Source organism: Chelon labrosus, assembly GCF_963514085.1.
Source record: "Chelon labrosus genome assembly, chromosome: 24".
In the NCBI taxonomy this organism is placed as follows: Eukaryota; Metazoa; Chordata; class Actinopteri; order Mugiliformes; family Mugilidae; genus Chelon; species Chelon labrosus.
The window spans coordinates 13,588,000-13,615,969 of NC_140357.1; the positions used below are offsets into that span (position 1 = coordinate 13,588,000).

Sequence of the window (27,970 nt, forward strand, 5' to 3'; positions counted from 1 at the left end):
ATGGTTGGTTACAGTTGGTATGTGTCATATGAGGATGAAGGTGAAGCAACTACTGTCCATGATATGGACTGTAGAGTTAGTTGATCCACTCTGTATATTTCTATATTGTTTCTATCTAGTGTTTTACTCTCTACATTCATCCAGCAAATCAAATGACAGAGACCATTCAATCAGTTTGCAGTGATTTCAGACTCAGGATTAGTGTTTGTGTTGTGAGTCAGTAACAGTCTAAAAACAATGTTGAGCTGCTCTGATGAAAGATGTGTTTAAAATGTCATTTCATTCTATACAGGACAGACATGTACAAGATGGAGTCCATCAGTAGTGTGTGGTTGTATTTATGCAGCTGACATCAAATCATCACTAAATGTTTCCTTCTTATTGTTCCAGGTTTGATCCTAAGAGTTCAGATGTTCATCAACAAACCAGGTTCTTGTTGAATCTGTTCTGTGCAGCAGCAGAGAGAGAACATCAGACAGGAGAGAAGATAGTGGAGCTGTTATCATCAGTGTGCACATATAAAACATTCCCTTTAAATAAACAATACATTGATGATGATGATGATGATGTTAAGAAATATCAGAGTAACTTCCTGCTGGATCTGTTCTCCCATGTGAAGGACTATGAGACTAAATCAGGTCTGAGTCTCCTTCCATCATTACAGTCAGTTTTCCAGTCAGCTCCTACAGTCTGGTCCATAAACCTCTCAGAGAGAAAGACCTCCATCCTCCTGGAAGTGCTGAAACTCCAATCAGAGAAGAAACCAGTGGAGCTGACAGGCTGCTCACATGAAGAGAGTGAAGTGAGGAGTTTCCTGCAGTGTCTGCCTTATATCTCACAGCTCAGGTAAATGAATTGTTCTTTACACGATCAACTCTACAGAAGAAGAGATGTGCTCTGAAAAGAAGTTGTGTAAATATTTGACGCTCCATTAATTATAACATCATTGTTCTAAATATTCCTGTGATATTTCTTTGTCATCACTAATATATTTCCTCATTGTGACTTTCTCCACATGGACTCATCTTTCAGTTCTATTTCCTCTCTGGTCTGTTTCAGAGGTTGAACATTGTTCTCTTTACATCACTATATTTATTGGACTCTTTTAGTTGCTTGTTGTCTTGAAGTCTGAGATTTTCTATCCATCTATGATCAGTTTATCAAACTGAGTCTTTATTATAGATTCAACAAGCCAACAGGAGATGAACTAAAGTAGTTGATATTAGTTGTAAAATGCTCTTATTAGATTTAGATGGTGTCGTGATTCTTAGTTGATTGTTGATTTAAAATCAGTTGTGTCTTCAATCAGTAGAAAGGTTCAGTATTTCAGTCTCTTCCTCCAGAACATTGTGTCAAAGCACTCAGTCATGTTTTTAGTCACTGAACAGAAATATGAAGCAGTTGATGGAACTGAATGAAGGTCACTGTGTGACTGAAGCAATGAAGCAGATACAAGAATGTTAGTTGATGTTTTTACTTTAAATCCAGTTTGGAAACACGTGACAGTCTTCTGTCTGTATGAGAATAATGAAGTGATGTGAAGAAGAAGAAGAAGAAGATTGAAGCTCAGTGACAACAACACAGACATGTTAATACCTCCTGATAGAAACATAACAAGACTTGAGACAAGAATGGAGAAACATGCAGTTAAAGCTGGTGTTGACTGTTGAATATGTGATGAGCTTCAAATCAAACATGTCAGCTATAAATCAAATATTAGTGCTCAGATAAAACAGGTAGCAGCTCTTTCAGGTGAATTTAACAGCACTTCAACAACTAAATGAATTAGTTCCATTTAGCTGCCTTTTAAACTTGAGACTGGAGTGAACTTTACTGATCATGAGGACAACTCTAGCAGCTCTATAGTGAACAAGAGATGAAGAGTTCAGACTCCAAGGAGTCATCATCACTTTGTGTCTCCACCTGCAGATGTAGTGGAACATAACTGTGATTTCCAAGTGTGTCATATGAGGATGAAGGTGAAGCAACTACTGTCCATGATATGGACTGTAGAGTTAGTTGATCCACTCTGTATATTTCTATATTGTTTCTATCTAGTGTTTTACACTCTACATTCATCCAGCAAATCAAATGACAGAGACCATTCAATCAGTTTGCAGTGATTTCAGACTCAGGATTAGTGTTTGTGTTGTGAGTCAGTAACAGTCTAAAAACAATGTTGAGCTGCTCTGATGAAAGATGTGTTTAAAATGTCATTTCATTCTATACAGGACAGACATGTACAAGATGGAGTCCATCAGTAGTGTGTGGTTGTATTTATGCAGCTGACATCAAATCATCACTAAATGTTTCCTTCTTATTGTTCCAGGTTTGATCCTCAGAGTTCAGATGTTCATCAACAAACCAGGTTCTTGTTGAATCTGTTCTGTGCAGCAGCAGAGAGAGAACATCAGACAGGAGAGAAGATAGTGGAGCTGTTATCATCAGTGTGCACATATAAAACATTCCCTTTAAATAAACAATACATTGATGATGATGATGATGATGTTAAGAAATATCAGAGTAACTTCCTGCTGGATCTGTTCTCCCATGTGAAGGACTATGAGACTAAATCAGGTCTGAGTCTCCTTCCATCATTACAGTCAGTTTTCCAGTCAGCTCCTACAGTCTGGTCCATAAACCTCTCAGAGAGAAAGACCTCCATCCTCCTGGAAGTGCTGAAACTCCAATCAGAGAAGAAACCAGTGGAGCTGACAGGCTGCTCACATGAAAAGAGTGAAGTGAGGAGTTTCCTGCAGTGTCTGCCTTATATCTCACAGCTCAGGTAAATGAATTGTTCTTTACACGATCAACTCTACAGAAGAAGAGATGTGCTCTGAAAAGAAGTTGTGTAAATATTTGACGCTCCATTAATTATAACATCATTGTTCTAAATATTCCTGTGATATTTCTTTGTCATCACTAATATATTTCCTCATTGTGACTTTCTCCACATGGACTCATCTTTCAGTTCTATTTCCTCTCTGGTCTGTTTCAGAGGTTGAACATTGTTCTCTTTACATCACTATATTTATTGGACTCTTTTAGTTGCTTGTTGTCTTGAAGTCTGAGATTTTCTATCCATCTATGATCAGTTTATCAAACTGAGTCTTTATTATAGATTCAACAAGCCAACAGGAGATGAACTAAAGTAGTTGATATTAGTTGTAAAATGCTCTTATTAGATTTAGATGGTGTCGTGATTCTTAGTTGATTGTTGATTTAAAATCAGTTGTGTCTTCAATCAGTAGAAAGGTTCAGTATTTCAGTCTCTTCCTCCAGAACATTGTGTCAAAGCACTCAGTCATGTTTTTAGTCACTGAACAGAAATATGAAGCAGTTGATGGAACTGAATGAAGGTCACTGTGTGACTGAAGCAATGAAGCAGATACAAGAATGTTAGTTGATGTTTTTACTTTAAATCCAGTTTGGAAACACGTGACAGTCTTCTGTCTGTATGAGAATAATGAAGTGATGTGAAGAAGAAGAAGAAGAAGATTGAAGCTCAGTGACAACAACACAGACATGTTAATACCTCCTGATAGAAACATAACAAGACTTGAGACAAGAATGGAGAAACATGCAGTTAAAGCTGGTGTTGACTGTTGAATATGTGATGAGCTTCAAATCAAACATGTCAGCTATAAATCAAATATTAGTGCTCAGATAAAACAGGTAGCAGCTCTTTCAGGTGAATTTAACAGCACTTCAACAACTAAATGAATTAGTTCCATTTAGCTGCCTTTTAAACTTGAGACTGGAGTGAACTTTACTGATCATGAGGACAACTCTAGCAGCTCTATAGTGAACAAGAGATGAAGAGTTCAGACTCCAAGGAGTCATCATCACTTTGTGTCTCCACCTGCAGATGTAGTGGAACATAACTGTGATTTCCAAGTGTGTCATATGAGGATGAAGGTGAAGCAACTACTGTCCATGATATGGACTGTAGAGTTAGTTGATCCACTCTGTATATTTCTATATTGTTTCTATCTAGTGTTTTACACTCTACATTCATCCAGCAAATCAAATGACAGAGACCATTCAATCAGTTTGCAGTGATTTCAGACTCAGGATTAGTGTTTGTGTTGTGAGTCAGTAACAGTCTAAAAACAATGTTGAGCTGCTCTGATGAAAGATGTGTTTAAAATGTCATTTCATTCTATACAGGACAGACATGTACAAGATGGAGTCTATCAGTAGTGTGTGGTTGTATTTATGCAGCTGACATCAAATCATCACTAAATGTTTCCTTCTTATTGTTCCAGGTTTGATCCTCAGAGGTCAGATCTTCATCAACAAACCAGGTTCTTGTTGAATCTGTTCTGTGCAGCAGCAGAGAGAGAACATCAGACAGGAGAGAAGATAGTGGAGCTGTTATCATCAGTGTGCACATATAAAACATTCCCTTTAAATAAACAATACATTGATGATGATGATGATGATGTTAAGAAATATCAGAGTAACTTCCTGCTGGATCTGTTCTCCCATGTGAAGGACTATGAGACTAAATCAGGTCTGAGTCTCCTTCCATCATTACAGTCAGTTTTCCAGTCAGCTCCTACAGTCTGGTCCATAAACCTCTCAGAGAGAAAGACCTCCATCCTCCTGGAAGTGCTGAAACTCCAATCAGAGAAGAAACCAGTGGAGCTGACAGGCTGCTCACATGAAGAGAGTGAAGTGAGGAGTTTCCTGCAGTGTCTGCCTTATATCTCACAGCTCAGGTAAATGAATTGTTCTTTACACGATCAACTCTACAGAAGAAGACATGTGCTATGAAAAGAAGTTGTGTAAATATTTGAAGCTCCATTAATTCTAACATCATTGTTCTAAATATTCCTGTGATATTTCTTTGTCATCACTAATATATTTCCTCATTGTGACTTTCTCCACATGGACTCATCTTTCAGTTCTATTTCCTCTCTGGTCTGTTTCAGAGGTTGAACATTGTTCTCTTTACATCACTATATTTATTGGACTCTTTTAGTTGCTTGTTGTCTTGAAGTCTGAGATTTTCTATCCATCTATGATCAGTTTATCAAACTGAGTCTTTATTATAGATTCAACAAGCCAACAGGAGATGAACTAAAGTAGTTGATATTAGTTGTAAAATGCTCTTATTAGATTTAGATGGTGTCGTGATTCTTAGTTGATTGTTGATTTAAAATCAGTTGTGTCTTCAATCAGTAGAAAGGTTCAGTATTTCAGTCTCTTCCTCCAGAACATTGTGTCAAAGCACTCAGTCATGTTTTTAGTCACTGAACAGAAATATGAAGCAGTTGATGGAACTGAATGAAGGTCACTGTGTGACTGAAGCAATGAAGCAGATACAAGAATGTTAGTTGATGTTTTTACTTTAAATCCAGTTTGGAAACACGTGACAGTCTTCTGTCTGTATGAGAATAATGAAGTGATGTGAAGAAGAAGAAGAAGAAGATTGAAGCTCAGTGACAACAACACAGACATGTTAATACCTCCTGATAGAAACATAACAAGACTTGAGACAAGAATGGAGAAACATGCAGTTAAAGCTGGTGTTGACTGTTGAATATGTGATGAGCTTCAAATCAAACATGTCAGCTATAAATCAAATATTAGTGCTCAGATAAAACAGGTAGCAGCTCTTTCAGGTGAATTTAACAGCACTTCAACAACTAAATGAATTAGTTCCATTTAGCTGCCTTTTAAACTTGAGACTGGAGTGAACTTTACTGATCATGAGGACAACTCTAGCAGCTCTATAGTGAACAAGAGATGAAGAGTTCAGACTCCAAGGAGTCATCATCACTTTGTGTCTCCACCTGCAGATGTAGTGGAACATAACTGTGATTTCCAAGTGTGTCATATGAGGATGAAGGTGAAGCAACTACTGTCCATGATATGGACTGTAGAGTTAGTTGATCCACTCTGTATATTTCTATATTGTTTCTATCTAGTGTTTTACACTCTACATTCATCCAGCAAATCAAATGACAGAGACCATTCAATCAGTTTGCAGTGATTTCAGACTCAGGATTAGTGTTTGTGTTGTGAGTCAGTAACAGTCTAAAAACAATGTTGAGCTGCTCTGATGAAAGATGTGTTTAAAATGTCATTTCATTCTATACAGGACAGACATGTACAAGATGGAGTCTATCAGTAGTGTGTGGTTGTATTTATGCAGCTGACATCAAATCATCACTAAATGTTTCCTTCTTATTGTTCCAGGTTTGATCCTAAGAGTTCAGATGTTCATCAACAAACCAGGTTCTTGTTGAATCTGTTCTGTGCAGCAGCAGAGAGAGAACATCAGACAGGAGAGAAGATAGTGGAGCTGTTATCATCAGTGTGCACATATAAAACATTCCCTTTAAATAAACAATACATTGATGATGATGATGATGATGTTAAGAAATATCAGAGTAACTTCCTGCTGGATCTGTTCTCCCATGTGAAGGACTATGAGACTAAATCAGGTCTGAGTCTCCTTCCATCATTACAGTCAGTTTTCCAGTCAGCTCCTACAGTCTGGTCCATAAACCTCTCAGAGAGAAAGACCTCCATCCTCCTGGAAGTGCTGAAACTCCAATCAGAGAAGAAACCAGTGGAGCTGACAGGCTGCTCACATGAAGAGAGTGAAGTGAGGAGTTTCCTGCAGTGTCTGCCTTATATCTCACAGCTCAGGTAAATGAATTGTTCTTTACACGATCAACTCTACAGAAGAAGAGATGTGCTCTGAAAAGAAGTTGTGTAAATATTTGACGCTCCATTAATTATAACATCATTGTTCTAAATATTCCTGTGATATTTCTTTGTCATCACTAATATATTTCCTCATTGTGACTTTCTCCACATGGACTCATCTTTCAGTTCTATTTCCTCTCTGGTCTGTTTCAGAGGTTGAACATTGTTCTCTTTACATCACTATATTTATTGGACTCTTTTAGTTGCTTGTTGTCTTGAAGTCTGAGATTTTCTATCCATCTATGATCAGTTTATCAAACTGAGTCTTTATTATAGATTCAACAAGCCAACAGGAGATGAACTAAAGTAGTTGATATTAGTTGTAAAATGCTCTTATTAGATTTAGATGGTGTCGTGATTCTTAGTTGATTGTTGATTTAAAATCAGTTGTGTCTTCAATCAGTAGAAAGGTTCAGTATTTCAGTCTCTTCCTCCAGAACATTGTGTCAAAGCACTCAGTCATGTTTTTAGTCACTGAACAGAAATATGAAGCAGTTGATGGAACTGAATGAAGGTCACTGTGTGACTGAAGCAATGAAGCAGATACAAGAATGTTAGTTGATGTTTTTACTTTAAATCCAGTTTGGAAACACGTGACAGTCTTCTGTCTGTATGAGAATAATGAAGTGATGTGAAGAAGAAGAAGAAGAAGATTGAAGCTCAGTGACAACAACACAGACATGTTAATACCTCCTGATAGAAACATAACAAGACTTGAGACAAGAATGGAGAAACATGCAGTTAAAGCTGGTGTTGACTGTTGAATATGTGATGAGCTTCAAATCAAACATGTCAGCTATAAATCAAATATTAGTGCTCAGATAAAACAGGTAGCAGCTCTTTCAGGTGAATTTAACAGCACTTCAACAACTAAATGAATTAGTTCCATTTAGCTGCCTTTTAAACTTGAGACTGGAGTGAACTTTACTGATCATGAGGACAACTCTAGCAGCTCTATAGTGAACAAGAGATGAAGAGTTCAGACTCCAAGGAGTCATCATCACTTTGTGTCTCCACCTGCAGATGTAGTGGAACATAACTGTGATTTCCAAGTGTGTCATATGAGGATGAAGGTGAAGCAACTACTGTCCATGATATGGACTGTAGAGTTAGTTGATCCACTCTGTATATTTCTATATTGTTTCTATCTAGTGTTTTACACTCTACATTCATCCAGCAAATCAAATGACAGAGACCATTCAATCAGTTTGCAGTGATTTCAGACTCAGGATTAGTGTTTGTGTTGTGAGTCAGTAACAGTCTAAAAACAATGTTGAGCTGCTCTGATGAAAGATGTGTTTAAAATGTCATTTCATTCTATACAGGACAGACATGTACAAGATGGAGTCTATCAGTAGTGTGTGGTTGTATTTATGCAGCTGACATCAAATCATCACTAAATGTTTCCTTCTTATTGTTCCAGGTTTGATCCTCAGAGGTCAGATCTTCATCAACAAACCAGGTTCTTGTTGAATCTGTTCTGTGCAGCAGCAGAGAGAGAACATCAGACAGGAGAGAAGATAGTGGAGCTGTTATCATCAGTGTGCACATATAAAACATTCCCTTTAAATAAACAATACATTGATGATGATGATGATGATGTTAAGAAATATCAGAGTAACTTCCTGCTGGATCTGTTCTCCCATGTGAAGGACTATGAGACTAAATCAGGTCTGAGTCTCCTTCCATCATTACAGTCAGTTTTCCAGTCAGCTCCTACAGTCTGGTCCATAAACCTCTCAGAGAGAAAGACCTCCATCCTCCTGGAAGTGCTGAAACTCCAATCAGAGAAGAAACCAGTGGAGCTGACAGGCTGCTCACATGAAGAGAGTGAAGTGAGGAGTTTCCTGCAGTGTCTGCCTTATATCTCACAGCTCAGGTAAATGAATTGTTCTTTACACGATCAACTCTACAGAAGAAGACATGTGCTATGAAAAGAAGTTGTGTAAATATTTGAAGCTCCATTAATTCTAACATCATTGTTCTAAATATTCCTGTGATATTTCTTTGTCATCACTAATATATTTCCTCATTGTGACTTTCTCCACATGGACTCATCTTTCAGTTCTATTTCCTCTCTGGTCTGTTTCAGAGGTTGAACATTGTTCTCTTTACATCACTATATTTATTGGACTCTTTTAGTTGCTTGTTGTCTTGAAGTCTGAGATTTTCTATCCATCTATGATCAGTTTATCAAACTGAGTCTTTATTATAGATTCAACAAGCCAACAGGAGATGAACTAAAGTAGTTGATATTAGTTGTAAAATGCTCTTATTAGATTTAGATGGTGTCGTGATTCTTAGTTGATTGTTGATTTAAAATCAGTTGTGTCTTCAATCAGTAGAAAGGTTCAGTATTTCAGTCTCTTCCTCCAGAACATTGTGTCAAAGCACTCAGTCATGTTTTTAGTCACTGAACAGAAATATGAAGCAGTTGATGGAACTGAATGAAGGTCACTGTGTGACTGAAGCAATGAAGCAGATACAAGAATGTTAGTTGATGTTTTTACTTTAAATCCAGTTTGGAAACACGTGACAGTCTTCTGTCTGTATGAGAATAATGAAGTGATGTGAAGAAGAAGAAGAAGAAGATTGAAGCTCAATGACAGCAACACAGACATGTTAATACCTCCTGATAGAAACATAACAAGACTTGAGACAAGAATGGAGAAAGATGCAGTTAAAGCTGGTGTTGACTGTTGAATATGTGATGAGCTTCAAATCAAACATGTCAGCTATAAATCAAATATTAGTGCTCAGATAAAACAGGTAGCAGCTCTTTCAGGTGAATTTAACAGCACTTCAACAACAAAATGAATTAGTTCCATTTAGCTGCCTTTTAAACTTGAGACTGGAGTGAACTTTACTGATCATGAGGACAACTCTAGCAGCTCTATAGTGAACAAGAGATGAAGAGTTCAGACTCCAAGGAGTCATCATCACTTTGTGTCTCCACCTGCAGATGTAGTGGAACATAACTGTGATTTCCAAGTGTGTCATATGAGGATGAAGGTGAAGCAACTACTGTCCATGATATGGACTGTAGAGTTAGTTGATCCACTCTGTATATTTCTATATTGTTTCTATCTAGTGTTTTACACTCTACATTCATCCAGCAAATCAAATGACAGAGACCATTCAATCAGTTTGCAGTGATTTCAGACTCAGGATTAGTGTTTGTGTTGTGAGTCAGTAACAGTCTAAAAACAATGTTGAGCTGCTCTGATGAAAGATGTGTTTAAAATGTCATTTCATTCTATACAGGACAGACATGTACAAGATGGAGTCCATCAGTAGTGTGTGGTTGTATTTATGCAGCTGACATCAAATCATCACTAAATGTTTCCTTCTTATTGTTCCAGGTTTGATCCTCAGAGTTCAGATGTTCATCAACAAACCAGGTTCTTGTTGAATCTGTTCTGTGCAGCAGCAGAGAGAGAACATCAGACAGGAGAGAAGATAGTGGAGCTGTTATCATCAGTGTGCACATATCAAACATTCCCTTTACATGATATATATAAAGTTGATTATGTTAAGAAATATCAGAGTGACTTCCTGCTGGATCTGTGCTCCCATGTGAAGGACTATGAGACTAAATCAGGTCTGAGTCTCCTTCCATCATTACAGTCAGTTTTCCAGTCTCCTGCAGTCTGGTCCATAAACCTCTCAGAGAGAAATACCTCCATCCTCCTGGAAGTGCTGAAACTCCAATCAGAGAAGAAACCAGTGGAGCTGAGAGTCTGCTCACATGAAGAGAGTGAAGTGAGGAGTTTCCTGCAGTGTCTGCCTTATATCTCACAGCTCAGGTAAATGAATTGTTCTTTACATGATCAACTCTACAGAAGAAGAGATGTGCTCTGAAAAGAAGTTGTGTAAATATTTGAAGCTCCATTAATTCTAACATCATCACTCCACACTTTCTCTTGGTTTTCTGAACTTTTCTGTGTTGGAATATTTCAGATGGAAATATTGTTGTATTTAACTCACTGTATTTACTGGACAATTAGAGAGGCTGGTTTCACATTCAGATATTGAAATGGTCTCTATCAACTCTGTCCTCACTAGAATAGACTCTACTCTCTCTCAGATGAACTCTACTGTTGTTGAAAATGAACGTGTCACTCAGATAAACTGTTGTTTGCTCAGACTTCCTGTTCTCCATCTGATCCCCTCCTCCTTACAGTCAGACTGCTTCTGTGTCATCATTAAACCTCTGATCTCTACCGAGTCGTGCAGGAGTCATTGATAAAAAGATAATATTTATATCCAGACAATGTTTTAATAGATTGAATGATCTAAATGATCTAAATGATCATGAGATACTATTAGTTTTCATGTTCTGAATAGTTTGTTGTCACATTTGATTGAATTGTTTCAAATGAGATGAGTGTATATTGTAGCAGAGTCTTGGGACATAATTGACCATGACTGGTGGTTTGATGTGTGTTCTTCACTCACTGTGATGGATTAATCCTTTCTATGATGAGACACAGAGGAGAGAGTTGTTTCCTGGACAAATATGAGCTAGGTGTTTTTACTGTTGTTGTAGTAAGTGGAGAAAAGAGGAGACATGACTAGTGTGTTGGAGAGAAAGAAGATGTCCATGTCTGTTCTATTTCAGTTTCTCCAATCTACAGAGAGCCAGCTCAACAAAGCAGACTTTCTAACTGAATCATGAAGTGAAGTGTAGCTGCTTTAAATGGCCTGTTATTAAGTAGACTTCTTCAGTCAAGTTGGGAATATATTCACTGATTGGAACTTGTCAGATCAACAAGTCAGAAGAGAAACGTTGTTAAAACCATAGAGAGGCAGACAAAGATCTACAAGCTAATGTCCATCAAACAAGTCCTCTGAGCTGATAAATAACACTGATGTGTATGTGCAGCCCAGTGAGACGAGTACACAACGACCATCTACATCAGTGAAGAGAGAAACTACAACATGATGAATAACTCCACTCTCACACAGTGTAGTGTGACCAAAGTCACTTCACACATCAGAGGTCTGTTTGTTATTCTCAACAGTTTGGAGAAATGGATTGTACATCATTTGGAGGAATTTAGGTGTAACTCCACTTCATCTTAATAAAACACTGAGATGATTAAAACAAAGACAAGAACTAATTAAAGTGTTGTAGTAGAGTCAAACAGGAGACCAGTGATGAAGTGATGTTGATCAGTACACTGAGTCAGAGTGAAGTGTATTAGTTTTGTAGTATCTCTTCTGAGTGTTGTAGAAGGTCTCTGGTACTGAAGTGTTATTTATCAGCTCAGATGACTCCTTATTAAAATGAAGTTGTAGCTCATTGTCTGTCTCACTATGGTTGGTTACAGTTGGTATGTGTCATATGAGGATGAAGGTGAAGCAACTACTGTCCATGATATGGACTGTAGAGTTAGTTGATCCACTCTGTATATTTCTATATTGTTTCTATCTAGAGTTTTACTCTCTACATTCATCCAGCAAATCAAATGACAGAGACCATTCAATCAGTTTGCAGTGATTTCAGACTCAGGATTAGTGTTTGTGTTGTGAGTCAGTAACAGTCTAAAAACAATGTTGAGCTGCTCTGATGAAAGATGTGTTTAAAATGTCATTTCATTCTATACAGGACAGACATGTACAAGATGGAGTCCATCAGTAGTGTGTGGTTGTATTTATGCAGCTGACATCAAATCATCACTAAATGTTTCCTTCTTCTTGTTCCAGGTTTGATCCTAAGAGTTCAGATGTTCATCAACAAACCAGGTTCTTGTTGAATCTGTTCTGTGCAGCAGCAGAGAGAGAACATCAGACAGGAGAGAAGATAGTGGAGCTGTTACCATCAGTGTGCACATATAAAACATTCCCTTTAAATAAACAATACATTGATGATGATGATGATGATGTTAAGAAATATCAGAGTAACTTCCTGCTGGATCTGTTCTCCCATGTGAAGGACTATGAGACTAAATCAGGTCTGAGTCTCCTTCCATCATTACAGTCAGTTTTCCAGTCAGCTCCTACAGTCTGGTCCATAAACCTCTCAGAGAGAAAGACCTCCATCCTCCTGGAAGTGCTGAAACTCCAATCAGAGAAGAAACCAGTGGAGCTGACAGGCTGCTCACATGAAGAGAGTGAAGTGAGGAGTTTCCTGCAGTGTCTGCCTTATATCTCACAGCTCAGGTAAATGAATTGTTCTTTACACGATCAACTCTACAGAAGAAGAGATGTGCTCTGAAAAGAAGTTGTGTAAATATTTGACGCTCCATTAATTATAACATCATTGTTCTAAATATTCCTGTGATATTTCTTTGTCATCACTAATATATTTCCTCATTGTGACTTTCTCCACATGGACTCATCTTTCAGTTCTATTTCCTCTCTGGTCTGTTTCAGAGGTTGAACATTGTTCTCTTTACATCACTATATTTATTGGACTCTTTTAGTTGCTTGCTGTCTTGAAGTCTGAGATTTTCTATCCATCTATGATCAGTTTATCAAACTGAGTCTTTATTATAGATTCAACAAGCCAACAGGAGATGAACTAAAGTAGTTGATATTAGTTTTAAAATGCTCTTATTAGATTTAGATGGTGTCGTGATTCTTAGTTGATTGTTGATTTAAAATCAGTTGTGTCTTCAATCAGTAGAAAGGTTCAGTATTTCAGTCTCTTCCTCCAGAACATTGTGTCAAAGCACTCAGTCATGTTTTTAGTCACTGAACAGAAATATGAAGCAGTTGATGGAACTGAATGAAGGTCACTGTGTGACTGAAGCAATGAAGCAGATACAAGAATGTTAGTTGATGTTTTTACTTTAAATCCAGTTTGGAAACACGTGACAGTCTTCTGTCTGTATGAGAATAATGAAGTGATGTGAAGAAGAAGAAGAAGAAGATTGAAGCTCAGTGACAACAACACAGACATGTTAATACCTCCTGATAGAAACATAACAAGACTTGAGACAAGAATGGAGAAACATGCAGTTAAAGCTGGTGTTGACTGTTGAATATGTGATGAGCTTCAAATCAAACATGTCAGCTATAAATCAAATATTAGTGCTCAGATAAAACAGGTAGCAGCTCTTTCAGGTGAATTTAACAGCACTTCAACAACTAAATGAATTAGTTCCATTTAGCTGCCTTTTAAACTTGAGACTGGAGTGAACTTTACTGATCATGAGGACAACTCTAGCAGCTCTATAGTGAACAAGAGATGAAGAGTTCAGACTCCAAGGAGTCATCATCACTTTGTGTCTCCACCTGCAGATGTAGTGGAACATAACTGTGATTTCCAAGTGTGTCATATGAGGATGAAGGTGAAGCAACTACTGTCCATGATATGGACTGTAGAGTTAGTTGATCCACTCTGTATATTTCTATATTGTTTCTATCTAGTGTTTTACACTCTACATTCATCCAGCAAATCAAATGACAGAGACCATTCAATCAGTTTGCAGTGATTTCAGACTCAGGATTAGTGTTTGTGTTGTGAGTCAGTAACAGTCTAAAAACAATGTTGAGCTGCTCTGATGAAAGATGTGTTTAAAATGTCATTTCATTCTATACAGGACAGACATGTACAAGATGGAGTCTATCAGTAGTGTGTGGTTGTATTTATGCAGCTGACATCAAATCATCACTAAATGTTTCCTTCTTATTGTTCCAGGTTTGATCCTCAGAGGTCAGATCTTCATCAACAAACCAGGTTCTTGTTGAATCTGTTCTGTGCAGCAGCAGAGAGAGAACATCAGACAGGAGAGAAGATAGTGGAGCTGTTATCATCAGTGTGCACATATAAAACATTCCCTTTAAATAAACAATACATTGATGATGATGATGATGATGTTAAGAAATATCAGAGTAACTTCCTGCTGGATCTGTTCTCCCATGTGAAGGACTATGAGACTAAATCAGGTCTGAGTCTCCTTCCATCATTACAGTCAGTTTTCCAGTCAGCTCCTACAGTCTGGTCCATAAACCTCTCAGAGAGAAAGACCTCCATCCTCCTGGAAGTGCTGAAACTCCAATCAGAGAAGAAACCAGTGGAGCTGACAGGCTGCTCACATGAAGAGAGTGAAGTGAGGAGTTTCCTGCAGTGTCTGCCTTATATCTCACAGCTCAGGTAAATGAATTGTTCTTTACACGATCAACTCTACAGAAGAAGACATGTGCTATGAAAAGAAGTTGTGTAAATATTTGAAGCTCCATTAATTCTAACATCATTGTTCTAAATATTCCTGTGATATTTCTTTGTCATCACTAATATATTTCCTCATTGTGACTTTCTCCACATGGACTCATCTTTCAGTTCTATTTCCTCTCTGGTCTGTTTCAGAGGTTGAACATTGTTCTCTTTACATCACTATATTTATTGGACTCTTTTAGTTGCTTGTTGTCTTGAAGTCTGAGATTTTCTATCCATCTATGATCAGTTTATCAAACTGAGTCTTTATTATAGATTCAACAAGCCAACAGGAGATGAACTAAAGTAGTTGATATTAGTTGTAAAATGCTCTTATTAGATTTAGATGGTGTCGTGATTCTTAGTTGATTGTTGATTTAAAATCAGTTGTGTCTTCAATCAGTAGAAAGGTTCAGTATTTCAGTCTCTTCCTCCAGAACATTGTGTCAAAGCACTCAGTCATGTTTTTAGTCACTGAACAGAAATATGAAGCAGTTGATGGAACTGAATGAAGGTCACTGTGTGACTGAAGCAATGAAGCAGATACAAGAATGTTAGTTGATGTTTTTACTTTAAATCCAGTTTGGAAACACGTGACAGTCTTCTGTCTGTATGAGAATAATGAAGTGATGTGAAGAAGAAGAAGAAGAAGATTGAAGCTCAATGACAGCAACACAGACATGTTAATACCTCCTGATAGAAACATAACAAGACTTGAGACAAGAATGGAGAAAGATGCAGTTAAAGCTGGTGTTGACTGTTGAATATGTGATGAGCTTCAAATCAAACATGTCAGCTATAAATCAAATATTAGTGCTCAGATAAAACAGGTAGCAGCTCTTTCAGGTGAATTTAACAGCACTTCAACAACTAAATGAATTAGTTCCATTTAGCTGCCTTTTAAACTTGAGACTGGAGTGAACTTTACTGATCATGAGGACAACTCTAGCAGCTCTATAGTGAACAAGAGATGAAGAGTTCAGACTCCAAGGAGTCATCATCACTTTGTGTCTCCACCTGCAGATGTAGTGGAACATAACTGTGATTTCCAAGTGTGTCATATGAGGATGAAGGTGAAGCAACTACTGTCCATGATATGGACTGTAGAGTTAGTTGATCCACTCTGTATATTTCTAGATTGTTTCTATCTAGTGTTTTACTCTCTACATTCATCCAGCAAATCAAATGACAGAGACCATTCAATCAGTTTGCAGTGATTTCAGACTCAGGATTAGTGTTTGTGTTGTGAGTCAGTAACAGTCTAAAAACAATGTTGAGCTGCTCTGATGAAAGATGTGTTTAAAATGTCATTTCATTCTATACAGGACAGACATGTACAAGATGGAGTCCATCAGTAGTGTGTGGTTGTATTTATGCAGCTGACATCAAATCATCACTAAATGTTTCCTTCTTATTGTTCCAGGTTTGATCCTCAGAGTTCAGATGTTCATCAACAAACCAGGTTCTTGTTGAATCTGTTCTGTGCAGCAGCAGAGAGAGAACATCAGACAGGAGAGAAGATAGTGGAGCTGTTATCATCAGTGTGCACATATCAAACATTCCCTTTAAATGAGGGATACTTGTTTGATGATGATAAGAAATATCAGAGTAACTTCCTGCTGGATCTGTTCTCCCATGTGAAGGACTATGAGACTAAATCAGGTCTGAGTCTCCTTCCATCATTACAGTCAGTTTTCCAGTCAGCTCCTACAGTCTGGTCCATAAACCTCTCAGAGAGAAAGACCTCCATCCTCCTGGAAGTGCTGAAACTCCAATCAGAGAAGAAACCAGTGGAGCTGACAGGCTGCTCACATGAAGAGAGTGAAGTGAGGAGTTTCCTGCAGTGTCTGCCTTATATCTCACAGCTCAGGTAAATGAATTGTTCTTTACATGATCAACTCTACAGAAGAAGAGATGTGCTCTGAAAAGAAGTTGTGTAAATATTTGAAGCTCCATTAATTCTAACATCATTGTTCTAAATATTCCTGTGATATTTCTTTGTCATCACTAATATATTTCCTCATTGTGACTTTCTCCACATGGACTCATCTTTCAGTTCTATTTCCTCTCTGGTCTGTTTCAGAGGTTGAACATTGTTCTCTTTACATCACTATATTTATTGGACTCTTTTAGTTGCTTGCTGTCTTGAAGTCTGAGATTTTCTATCCATCTATGATCAGTTTATCAAACTGAGTCTTTATTATAGATTCAACAAGCCAACAGGAGATGAACTAAAGTAGTTGATATTAGTTTTAAAATGCTCTTATTAGATTTAGATGGTGTCGTGATTCTTAGTTGATTGTTGATTTAAAATCAGTTGTGTCTTCAATCAGTAGAAAGGTTCAGTATTTCAGTCTCTTCCTCCAGAACATTGTGTCAAAGCACTCAGTCATGTTTTTAGTCACTGAACAGAAATATGAAGCAGTTGATGGAACTGAATGAAGGTCACTGTGTGACTGAAGCAATGAAGCAGATACAAGAATGTTAGTTGATGTTTTTACTTTAAATCCAGTTTGGAAACACGTGACAGTCTTCTGTCTGTATGAGAATAATGAAGTGATGTGAAGAAGAAGAAGAAGAAGATTGAAGCTCAGTGACAACAACACAGACATGTTAATACCTCCTGATAGAAACATAACAAGACTTGAGACAAGAATGGAGAAAGATGCCGTTAAAGCTGGTGTTGACTGTTGAATATGTGATGAGCTTCAAATCAAACATGTCAGCTATAAATCAAATATTAGTGCTCAGATAAAACAGGTAGCAGCTCTTTCAGGTGAATTTAACAGCACTTCAACAACTAAATGAATTAGTTCCATTTAGCTGCCTTTTAAACTTGAGACTGGAGTGAACTTTACTGATCATGAGGACAACTCTAGCAGCTCTATAGTGAACAAGAGATGAAGAGTTCAGACTCCAAGGAGTCATCATCACTTTGTGTCTCCACCTGCAGATGTAGTGGAACATAACTGTGATTTCCAAGTGTGTCATATGAGGATGAAGGTGAAGCAACTACTGTCCATGATATGGACTGTAGAGTTAGTTGATCCACTCTGTATATTTCTATATTGTTTCTATCTAGTGTTTTACACTCTACATTCATCCAGCAAATCAAATGACAGAGACCATTCAATCAGTTTGCAGTGATTTCAGACTCAGGATTAGTGTTTGTGTTGTGAGTCAGTAACAGTCTAAAAACAATGTTGAGCTGCTCTGATGAAAGATGTGTTTAAAATGTCATTTCATTCTATACAGGACAGACATGTACAAGATGGAGTCCATCAGTAGTGTGTGGTTGTATTTATGCAGCTGACATCAAATCATCACTAAATGTTTCCTTCTTATTGTTCCAGGTTTGATCCTCAGAGTTCAGATGTTCATCAACAAACCAGGTTCTTGTTGAATCTGTTCTGTGCAGCAGCAGAGAGAGAACATCAGACAGGAGAGAAGATAGTGGAGCTTTTATCATCAGTGTGCACATATCAAACATTCCCTTTACATGATATATATAAAGTTGATTATGTTAAGAAATATCAGAGTGACTTCCTGCTGGATCTGTGCTCCCATGTGAAGGACTATGAGACTAAATCAGGTCTGAGTCTCCTTCCATCATTACAGTCAGTTTTCCAGTCTCCTGCAGTCTGGTCCATAAACCTCTCAGAGAGAAATACCTCCATCCTCCTGGAAGTGCTGAAACTCCAATCAGAGAAGAAACCAGTGGAGCTGAGAGTCTGCTCACATGAAGAGAGTGAAGTGAGGAGTTTCCTGCAGTGTCTGCCTTATATCTCACAGCTCAGGTAAATGAATTGTTCTTTACATGATCAACTCTACAGAAGAAGAGATGTGCTCTGAAAAGAAGTTGTGTAAATATTTGAAGCTCCATTAATTCTAACATCATCACTCCACACTTTCTCTTGGTTTTCTGAACTTTTCTGTGTTGGAATATTTCAGATGGAAATATTGTTGTATTTAACTCACTGTATTTACTGGACAATTAGAGAGGCTGGTTTCACATTCAGATATTGAAATGGTCTCTATCAACTCTGTCCTCACTAGAATAGACTCTACTCTCTCTCAGATGAACTCTACTGTTGTTGAAAATGAACGTGTCACTCAGATAAACTGTTGTTTGCTCAGACTTCCTGTTCTCCATCTGATCCCCTCCTCCTTACAGTCAGACTGCTTCTGTGTCATCATTAAACCTCTGATCTCTACCGAGTCGTGCAGGAGTCATTGATAAAAAGATAATATTTATATCCAGACAATGTTTTAATAGATTGAATGATCTAAATGATCTAAATGATCATGAGATACTATTAGTTTTCATGTTCTGAATAGTTTGTTGTCACATTTGATTGAATTGTTTCAAATGAGATGAGTGTATATTGTAGCAGAGTCTTGGGACATAATTGACCATGACTGGTGGTTTGATGTGTGTTCTTCACTCACTGTGATGGATTAAACCTTTCTATGATGAGACACAGAGGAGAGAGTTGTTTCCTGGACAACTATGAGCTAGGTGTTTTTACTGTTGTTGTAGTAAGTGGAGAAAAGAGGAGACATGACTAGTGTGTTGGAGAGAAAGAAGATGTCCATGTCTGTTCTATTTCAGTTTCTCCAATCTACAGAGAGCCAGCTCAACAAAGCAGACTTTCTAACTGAATCATGAAGTGAAGTGTAGCTGCTTTAAATGGCCTGTTATTAAGTAGACTTCTTCAGTCAAGTTGGGAATATATTCACTGATTGGAACTTGTCAGATCAACAAGTCAGAAGAGAAACGTTGTTAAAACCATAGAGAGGTAGACAAAGATCTACAAGCTAATGTCCATCAAACAAGTCCTCTGAGCTGATAAATAACACTGATGTGTATGTGCAGCCCAGTGAGACGAGTACACAACGACCATCTACATCAGTGAAGAGAGAAACTACAACATGATGAATAACTCCACTCTCACACAGTGTAGTGTGACCAAAGTCACTTCACACATCAGAGGTCTGTTTGTTATTCTCAACAGTTTGGAGAAATGGATTGTACATCATTTGGAGGAATTTAGGTGTAACTCCACTTCATCTTAATAAAACACTGAGATGATTAAAACAAAGACAAGAACTAATTAAAGTGTTGTAGTAGAGTCAAACAGGAGACCAGTGATGAAGTGATGTTGATCAGTACACTGAGTCAGAGTGAAGTGTATTAGTTTTGTAGTATCTCTTCTGAGTGTTGTAGAAGGTCTCTGGTACTGAAGTGTTATTTATCAGCTCAGATGACTCCTTATTAAAATGAAGTTGTAGCTCATTGTCTGTCTCACTATGGTTGGTTACAGTTGGTATGTGTCATATGAGGATGAAGGTGAAGCAACTACTGTCCATGATATGGACTGTAGAGTTAGTTGATCCACTCTGTATATTTCTATATTGTTTCTATCTAGTGTTTTACTCTCTACATTCATCCAGCAAATCAAATGACAGAGACCATTCAATCAGTTTGCAGTGATTTCAGACTCAGGATTAGTGTTTGTGTTGTGAGTCAGTAACAGTCTAAAAACAATGTTGAGCTGCTCTGATGAAAGATGTCTTTAAAATGTCATTTCATTCTATACAGGACAGACATGTACAAGATGGAGTCCATCAGTAGTGTGTGGTTGTATTTATGCAGCTGACATCAAATCATCACTAAATGTTTCCTTCTTATTGTTCCAGGTTTGATCCTCAGAGGTCAGATCTTCATCAACAAACCAGGTTCTTGTTGAATCTGTTCTGTGCAGCAGCAGAGAGAGAACATCAGACAGGAGAGAAGATAGTGGAGCTGTTATCATCAGTGTGCACATATCAAACATTCCCTTTACATGAGAGATACATGGATGATGATGATTATCATGAATATCAGAGTGACTTCCTGCTGGATCTGTGCTCCCATGTGAAGGACTATGAGACTAAATCAGGTCTGAGTCTCCTTCCATCATTACAGTCAGTTTTCCAGTCTCCTACAGTCTGGTTCATAGACCTCTCAGAGAGAAAGACCTCCATCCTCCTGGAAGTGCTGAAACTCCAATCAGAGAAGAAACCAGTGGAGCTGAGTGTCTGGTCAGTTGAAGAGAGTGAAGTGAGGAGTTTCCTGCAGTGTCTGCCTTATATCTCACAGCTCAGGTAAATGAATTGTTCTTTACATGATCAACTCTACAGAAGAAGAGATGTGCTCTGAAAAGAAGTTGTGTAAATATTTGAAGCTCCATTAATTCTAACATCATCACTCCACACTTTCTCTTGGTTTTCTGAACTTTTCTGTGTTGGAATATTTCAGATGGAAATATTGTTGTATTTAACTCACTGTATTTACTGGACAATTAGAGAGGCTGATTTCACATTCAGATATTGTAATGGTCTCTATCAACTCTGTCCTCTCTAGAATAGACTCTACTCTCTCTCAGATGAACTCTACTGTTGTTGAAAATGAACGTGTCACTCAGATAAACTGTTGTTTGCTCAGACTTCCTGTTCTCCATCTGATCCCCTCCTCCTTACAGTCAGACTGCTTCTGTGTCATCATTAAACCTCTGATCTCTACCGAGCCGTGCAGGAGTCATTGACAAAAAATAATATTTATATCCAGACAATGTTTTAATAGATTGAATGATCTAAATGATCTAAATGATCATGAGGTACTATTAGTTTACATGTTTTGAATAGTTTGTTGTCACATTTGATTGAATTGTTTCAAATGAGATGAGTGTATATTGTAGCAGAGTCTTGGGACATAACTGACCATGACTGGTGGTTTGATGTGTGTTCTTCACTCACTGTGATGGATTAAACCTTTCTATGATGAGACACAGAGGAGAGAGTTGTTTTCTGGACAAATATGAGCTAGGTGTTTTTACTGTTGTTGTAGTAAGAGGAGAAAAGAGGAGACATGACTAGTGTGTTGGAGAGAAAGAAGATGTCCATGTCTGTTCTATTTCACTTTCTACAATCTACAGAGAGCCAGCTCAACAAAGCAGACTTTCTAACTGAATCATGAAGTGAAGTGTAGCTGCTTTAAATGGCCTGTTATTAAGTAGACTTCTTCAGTCAAGTTGGGAATATATTCACTGATTGGAACTTGTCAGATCAACAAGTCAGAAGAGAAACGTTGTTAAAACCATAGAGAGGTAGACAAAGATCTACAAGCTAATGTCCATCAAACAAGTCCTCTGAGCTGATAAATAACACTGATGTGTATGTGCAGCCCAGTGAGACGAGTACACAACGACCATCTACATCAGTGAAGAGAGAAACTACAACATGATGAATAACTCCACTCTCACACAGTGTAGTGTGACCAAAGTCACTTCACACATCAGAGGTCTCCTGTTGGTTATTCTCAACAGTTTGGAGAAATGGATTGTACATCATTTGGAGGAATTTAGGTGTAACTCCACTTCATCTTAATAAAAACACTGAGATGATTAAAACAAAGACAAGAACTAATGAAAGTGTTGTAGTAGAGTCAAACAGGAGACCAGTGATGAAGTGATGTTGATCAGTACACTGAGTCAGAGTGAAGTGTATTAGTTTTGTAGTATCTCTTCTGAGTGTTGTAGAAGGTCTCTGGTACTGAAGTGTTATTGATCAGCTCAGATGACTCCTTATTAAAATGAAGTTGTAGCTCATTGTCTGTCTCACTATGGTTGGTTACAGTTGGTATGTGTCATATGAGGATGAAGGTGAAGCAACTACTGTCCATGATATGGACTGTAGAGTTAGTTGATCCACTCTGTATATTTCTATATTGTTTCTATCTAGTGTTTTACTCTCTACATTCATCCAGCAAATCAAATGACAGAGACCATTCAATCAGTTTGCAGTGATTTCAGACTCAGGATTAGTGTTTGTGTTGTGAGTCAGTAACAGTCTAAAAACAATGTTGAGCTGCTCTGATGAAAGATGTGTTTAAAATGTCATTTCATTATATACAGGACAGACATGTACAAGATGGAGTCCATCAGTAGTGTGTGGTTGTATTTATGCAGCTGACATCAGATCATCACTAAATGTTTCCTTCTTATTGTTCCAGCTTTTATCGTTGGAGTTCAGATCTTCATCAACAAACCAGGTTCTTGTTGAATATGTTCTGTGCAGCAGCAGAGAGAGAACATCAGACAGGAGAGAAGATAGTGGAGCTGTTATCATCAGTGTGCACATATCAAACATTCCCTTTAAATGAGAGATACATGAATGATTATTATAAGAAATATCAGAGTGACTTACTGCTGGATCTGTGCTCCCATGTGAAGGACTATGAGACTAAATCAGGTCTGAGTCTCCTTCCATCATTACAGTCAGTTTTCCAGTCTCCTACAGTCTGGTCCATAAACCTCTCAGAGAGAAAGACCTCCATCCTCCTGGAAGTGCTGAAACTCCAATCAGAGAAGAAACCAGTGGAGCTGACAGGCTGCTCACATGAAGAGAGTGAAGTGAGGAGTTTCCTGCAGTGTCTGCCTTATATCTCACAGCTCAGGTATGGTAGTTCACTCTTCTATATTTTAAATCAATCAGGAGTTTTGTCTTTGTTCATAGTTGATCTTCTCTGTGTTTCAGTTGTTCTCCAGATTTCTTCCAGTCTGTTTGTTCTTCCATATCTGTGAGATCCAGAGAGTACGTCCATCAGTTGTCCTCTCTGCTGCAGCTCCTTGGCTTCAACCTGATCTTAACAGGAGAGTTAAGTAGTAAAACCTGCTGGTCTGTAGGGAGAGTTCTCCAACTGTGTAGCTCTAAAGTGGATCTCACCCTCACAGCCAGAAAGATGTCCATCAGAGGAGCCTCCAACCTCTTTAGAAGGACAACACGACTCCACAGCCTCAGGTTCTCATTAATGATCCTGTCTCTTCTTCTTCTAGCAGTATTTATCTACTGTCCTGATTCAACCCTCAGTTACAGTTGTATTAGTGAACTTCCTTCATGATCTTCTCTGCTTCTCATTGATTTCCAGACTTTCCAACAACATGGTCTTGCTCCTGTTTCAGTGGATTAGAAGAGGCAGACTGGTCTGTCCGTTAGTAGTTGAAGAGCTTTCTCTTGTTCGTCAGACAGTCCAGCCATCAGAGAGATTAATGTTGGAGGTTGTCAGTAGTTTGTCTTCTCTGCTGAGACACTGGACAGTGAGACACTTAGACTTGACTGAGTCCTGCATCTCTGCTCAGTGTCTCATCACACTGCTGCTTCATGATGGTCCTCTAACAGTCAAGTACGTATCTTCTAAATCAAAATATAAATAACATTTTGAAAACAGATGGATTGATTTTATTTTGTGAACTCTGCAGACTGAGTGAAGAGATTCTCCAGCAGCTTCTGACCCTCGTCCATGACGTCCAGGACAAGAACTTGACGTTGTCCTTGTTGAATAAGGTTGGAGGAGACCTGAGCTCCTGCTGTCTGAACTGGGAGCTTCTTCACTATCTGCTGCAGTCGTCAGATCAGACCTTCACTGTGAACATGAGGAAGAACCAGTTCTTAGAGGAGAACGCCACACGTCTGCTTCCCTTTCTGGACAGGATGGTGTTGAAAAGGTGTTCATTTAGGATTCTGGATATTTTGCCAGAAACGCATACACTTGATCCTCTGTAGTCTTTATATGACATGATGAGGTTTATGTTTCATCAGCTGTTCATCAGTTCTTTAACTTGTAAATACACTGTTTGCTTCCAGGCCCAGTCCCAGCTTTGTGATGACCTCCATCAGAGAACTCTACAGAGCTCAGGCCAGTCACAGTGTACCAGGTTTACTGAGATCATTGGATCATGTGATCAGCCTGAGCTGCAGAGAACTGGACTCAGTGGACTGTGCTGCTCTGATCTTCATCCTCAAACACAGTGACAGAGTTAAGCTGAACCTGCTGTGGACCTCCATACCAACAGAGGGAGTACAGTCCATCCTCTCTACACTGGACAGAGTTTCTCAGCTCAGGTCAAACATTAGAGCTGTTTCTCAGATTACTGTCCAACACACTGGACATGAGTCAACTGTCCTCTGACTCATTATAGATGTAGCTCTGATGATTATGTGTATTAATTGTGTAACTTGGTTTATTTCTCCTACCAGTGTTGACAGGAATCAGCTGCTGAGGTTCATCCACTGCTGTGCTGCCTCTGACGACCAACAGGGGGCAGCATCAGGTCTGCTGAGGGCTCTGCAGCACAGGTTGGACCTGTCCTGCTCCTCCTGTGTGGAGACACCAGAGGAGGGACAGACTGAGTCTCTGAGTCTGTCTGCTGATGACTGCAGGGTCGTCTCCACCATCCTGAGACACAGCAGCCTGGACACACAGCTGGACCTGAGAGACTGTGAGGTGGAGGACGGCGGGCTGGAGCTGCTGTTTTCGGTCCTCCACATGGTCCACCTGAGGTGAAGACCATGAACCTGAACCAGAGAGAAGCTTGTTCCTTCATGTTGATGCATCCTAACAGTCTGCTCTGTTTCTCCTGTTCAGAGTCAGTAAAACCGTCCTCCTCCAGCTGGTGTCCCTGGTTCCTGTCCACAATGAGAAGGACACGGTGAGACGGGCGGTGTCCCTGTGTGGAGCCCTGGGTGGAGAGCTGGATCTGAGTCACAGCAGACTGGATCAGAGGGTCTGTGGGGCTTTGGTCCAGATGCTGGAGTTCTCTGAAGGTCTGACAGAGCTGGACCTCAGTCACTGTCAGCTCACTGACCAGCTGCTGCTCACACTCATCTCACAGCTGCACAAAGTCCAGGTCCTGGAGTGAGTGTCTGACCCCCCTGTTAAGATACAGTCCTTCAGATAGAGCAGTGTGACATATTCTGTGTTGCTGTAAACCTGCTCTCAGTCCAATATAATCTAATGTCCAGTCAGAGGTTTGACACTTGTTGTGTTTGTGTTCCAGTCTGAGTCACAACAAGATCACTGATGCTTCAACTGACCTGTTACTGCAGCTGCTCTCCATCAACCCCTCCATCAACACTGTGAGGTGAGCTGACATCCATCAGTGCATCGTCACTTCATAACTGTCTGCTCAGAGGCTCTCAGAGAATAATCTGACATCAGATGGATTATTAGTTGTCATGTTGTTCTGTCCTGAGTGACGTCTGCTCTCTGCTTTGTTGTTTTTCTAGACTCTTCAGCAACAACATCGTCAACAGAACCCCCTTTAAGAAACACAAGCACTTTGAAATATGGTGAAATATGGTAACGTGATCATCAGTCAGTAACATCTTTGTTTCCATCTATTGATCATTAAGTGAATTGTTGGTTGTGGTGATATTAGTTTAGACAAACTCTGATTGCTCCATTAGAGCTTCATGCTTTTTAGATGACGATATATTTTATTTGACCCAGTTTAAGGCTGTTACCACTATGCCAGTGTTATGAATCAGTCTATTTAATGTATTTGTTTAGTGATAACTGTATTTATTCTGGTGGTTTCAGTCTATGCAGAGAGCAGTGACTCTATAATGACATGTTAAACTGCTGCTCCAAAGAAGGCAGTCCCCTTCATCAAAGCTGGAGAGAAACCCCAGGCACGCTCACAATTAACAACAGGCCTCCTCCACAAAGCCTCTGACTGGCAGCTGCAGGTCGACCTGGGAAAACAGCTGAGGTTCCCTCAGCATATCGCAACAACGAGGCTCCGCCCAGACATGATAGTTACCTCGGAGGCTTCAAAACATCTTATCATGCTGGAACTTACGGTGCCCTGGGAAGAGCGTATTGAGGAAGCCAATGAGAGGAAACGCGTTAAGTACCAGGAACTGGTGGAGGAGTGCAGGGAGAGAGGCTGGAAAATCTTCTATGAGCCTATAGAAGTCGGCTGCAGGGGTTTCGCAGGGCGTTCACTGTGCAAAGTCCTCAGCCGTTTGGGTGTGACAGGGGCAGCCAAGAAGAGGGCCATTCAATCTGCTAGCGAAGCCGCAGAAAAAGCTACAAGGTGGCTTTGGATTAAGAGGGCTGATCCGTGGTCTGCTACTGGGACGCAAGTCGGGACTTGATCAACCCTGGCTGGGTCGCCTGGGCGAGGGTGTATGATGTTGCGAGACCCGAAACACCCAATGACCCCAGGATACATCACTGAGGATGCGTCCCAGTGCATCCATGAGATGTTTCTTGCATAGACAATCAGAAGAAAACCTGTTACACTCTGATCACTTTAAGAAAGTGATGATAAAATATAAATGTTTGTTTTTACTTGACATTTATCTATAAACCTCATCTTCTCTGATTCTTTATCCTCTTTATATGACAATGTTATGATATTTTCCTAATTTAAATACCTCGCATGCAAAAATAATAACTCTTCTAAGTGACTGTACAGCTGTTAATGTTAATTAACAACAATCAGGACACATGTTCAGAGTCACATAATACGAGACATTAATGTTATTAATGTAAATATGGACTCTATGTGCACATATGTTGAGGGTTGGACTGTAACAATAAACACAGGAGTGCAGACTGAAGACAGAAAGATGACAGGAAGTGATTTTAAATGATCTAAACAGTTTATTACTATCACTGCCCTCCAGTGGTCACTGTCAGTAACTACAACTGTCTCCATCACTGAGTGTTCACTACCATCTGGTGGTCAGACAGCGGAACTGCAGCTAAACTACATAATGACGATCATTTGTTTCTTCTTTATCACACACTCAGACACCTCCAACGTTTCTAAACCGCTTACATTCTGCTTTCTGATTTTATTATATTTTACATTTTACAAGAATTAAAACTAAAACATCAGTGTTCGAACAGATTTCCACTTGTTTAGGGAGAAAAATAGATGTTTAGAATGTTAGTGTTTGAAGCTTTTTTCTTTTCATAGACGATCTTTGACATTGGTACAATCAACGTGATATCGGGGAAGTGTCGTGAGGTTGAGCAGGTGCATTGTGGGATACAATCTCTGACACTGTCTCTTAATGGTTGATGTGTTTCGTTGTAAATATCTGAATTAAATGAGAATATATTTTGAAACATTAAAATATCTGTTAAAACATTTTTTTTATCCTTTTAGTTTCGTTCTAACAGTTTTTTTTACCTTATTATGTTTGGAACATTTGTACTATGTATCTGATCCGTTTTCTTTAGTCACAGTT

General features: G+C 38.9%; 2 protein-coding genes across 2 annotated transcripts; both read left to right on the forward strand.

Annotated features, from left to right (window-relative positions):
• LOC311509576 (uncharacterized protein) lies at window positions 1-20,637 on the forward strand (the record flags this gene model as incomplete). Its single annotated transcript, XM_084574808.1, has 9 exons — window positions 1-17; window positions 391-846; window positions 4,269-4,724; window positions 6,208-6,663; window positions 8,147-8,602; window positions 12,433-12,888; window positions 14,372-14,827; window positions 16,311-16,549; window positions 20,588-20,637. 9 exons carry the CDS (start codon window positions 1-3, stop codon window positions 20,635-20,637), a joined length of 3,042 nt encoding a protein of 1,013 aa, XP_084430934.1.
• LOC311509360 (uncharacterized protein) lies at window positions 18,285-27,970 on the forward strand. Its single transcript, XM_084574536.1, has 12 exons — window positions 18,285-18,684; window positions 20,588-21,034; window positions 22,941-23,384; window positions 23,465-23,728; window positions 23,856-24,110; window positions 24,187-24,432; window positions 24,572-24,829; window positions 24,965-25,267; window positions 25,353-25,622; window positions 25,765-25,848; window positions 25,994-26,066; window positions 26,307-27,970. The coding sequence occupies exons 2-11, from the start codon at window positions 20,745-20,747 to the stop codon at window positions 26,058-26,060; spliced, it is 2,481 nt and encodes an 826-aa protein (XP_084430662.1). The 5' UTR covers window positions 18,285-18,684; window positions 20,588-20,744; the 3' UTR covers window positions 26,061-26,066; window positions 26,307-27,970.

What these genes read in the sequence shown, in the direction of transcription:
- LOC311509360 (XM_084574536.1), top strand. Translation starts at nt 20,745, where the DNA reads ATGGATGATGATGATTATCATGAATATCAGAGTGACTTCCTGCTGGAT. An exon ending in CCTTATATCTCACAGCTCAG is followed by an intron (nt 23,385 to 23,464) that starts GTATGGTAGTTC and finishes TCTGTGTTTCAG; the next exon opens with TTGTTCTCCAGATTTCTTCC. An exon ending in GACAGGATGGTGTTGAAAAG is followed by an intron (nt 24,433 to 24,571) that starts GTGTTCATTTAG and finishes GTTTGCTTCCAG; the next exon opens with GCCCAGTCCCAGCTTTGTGA.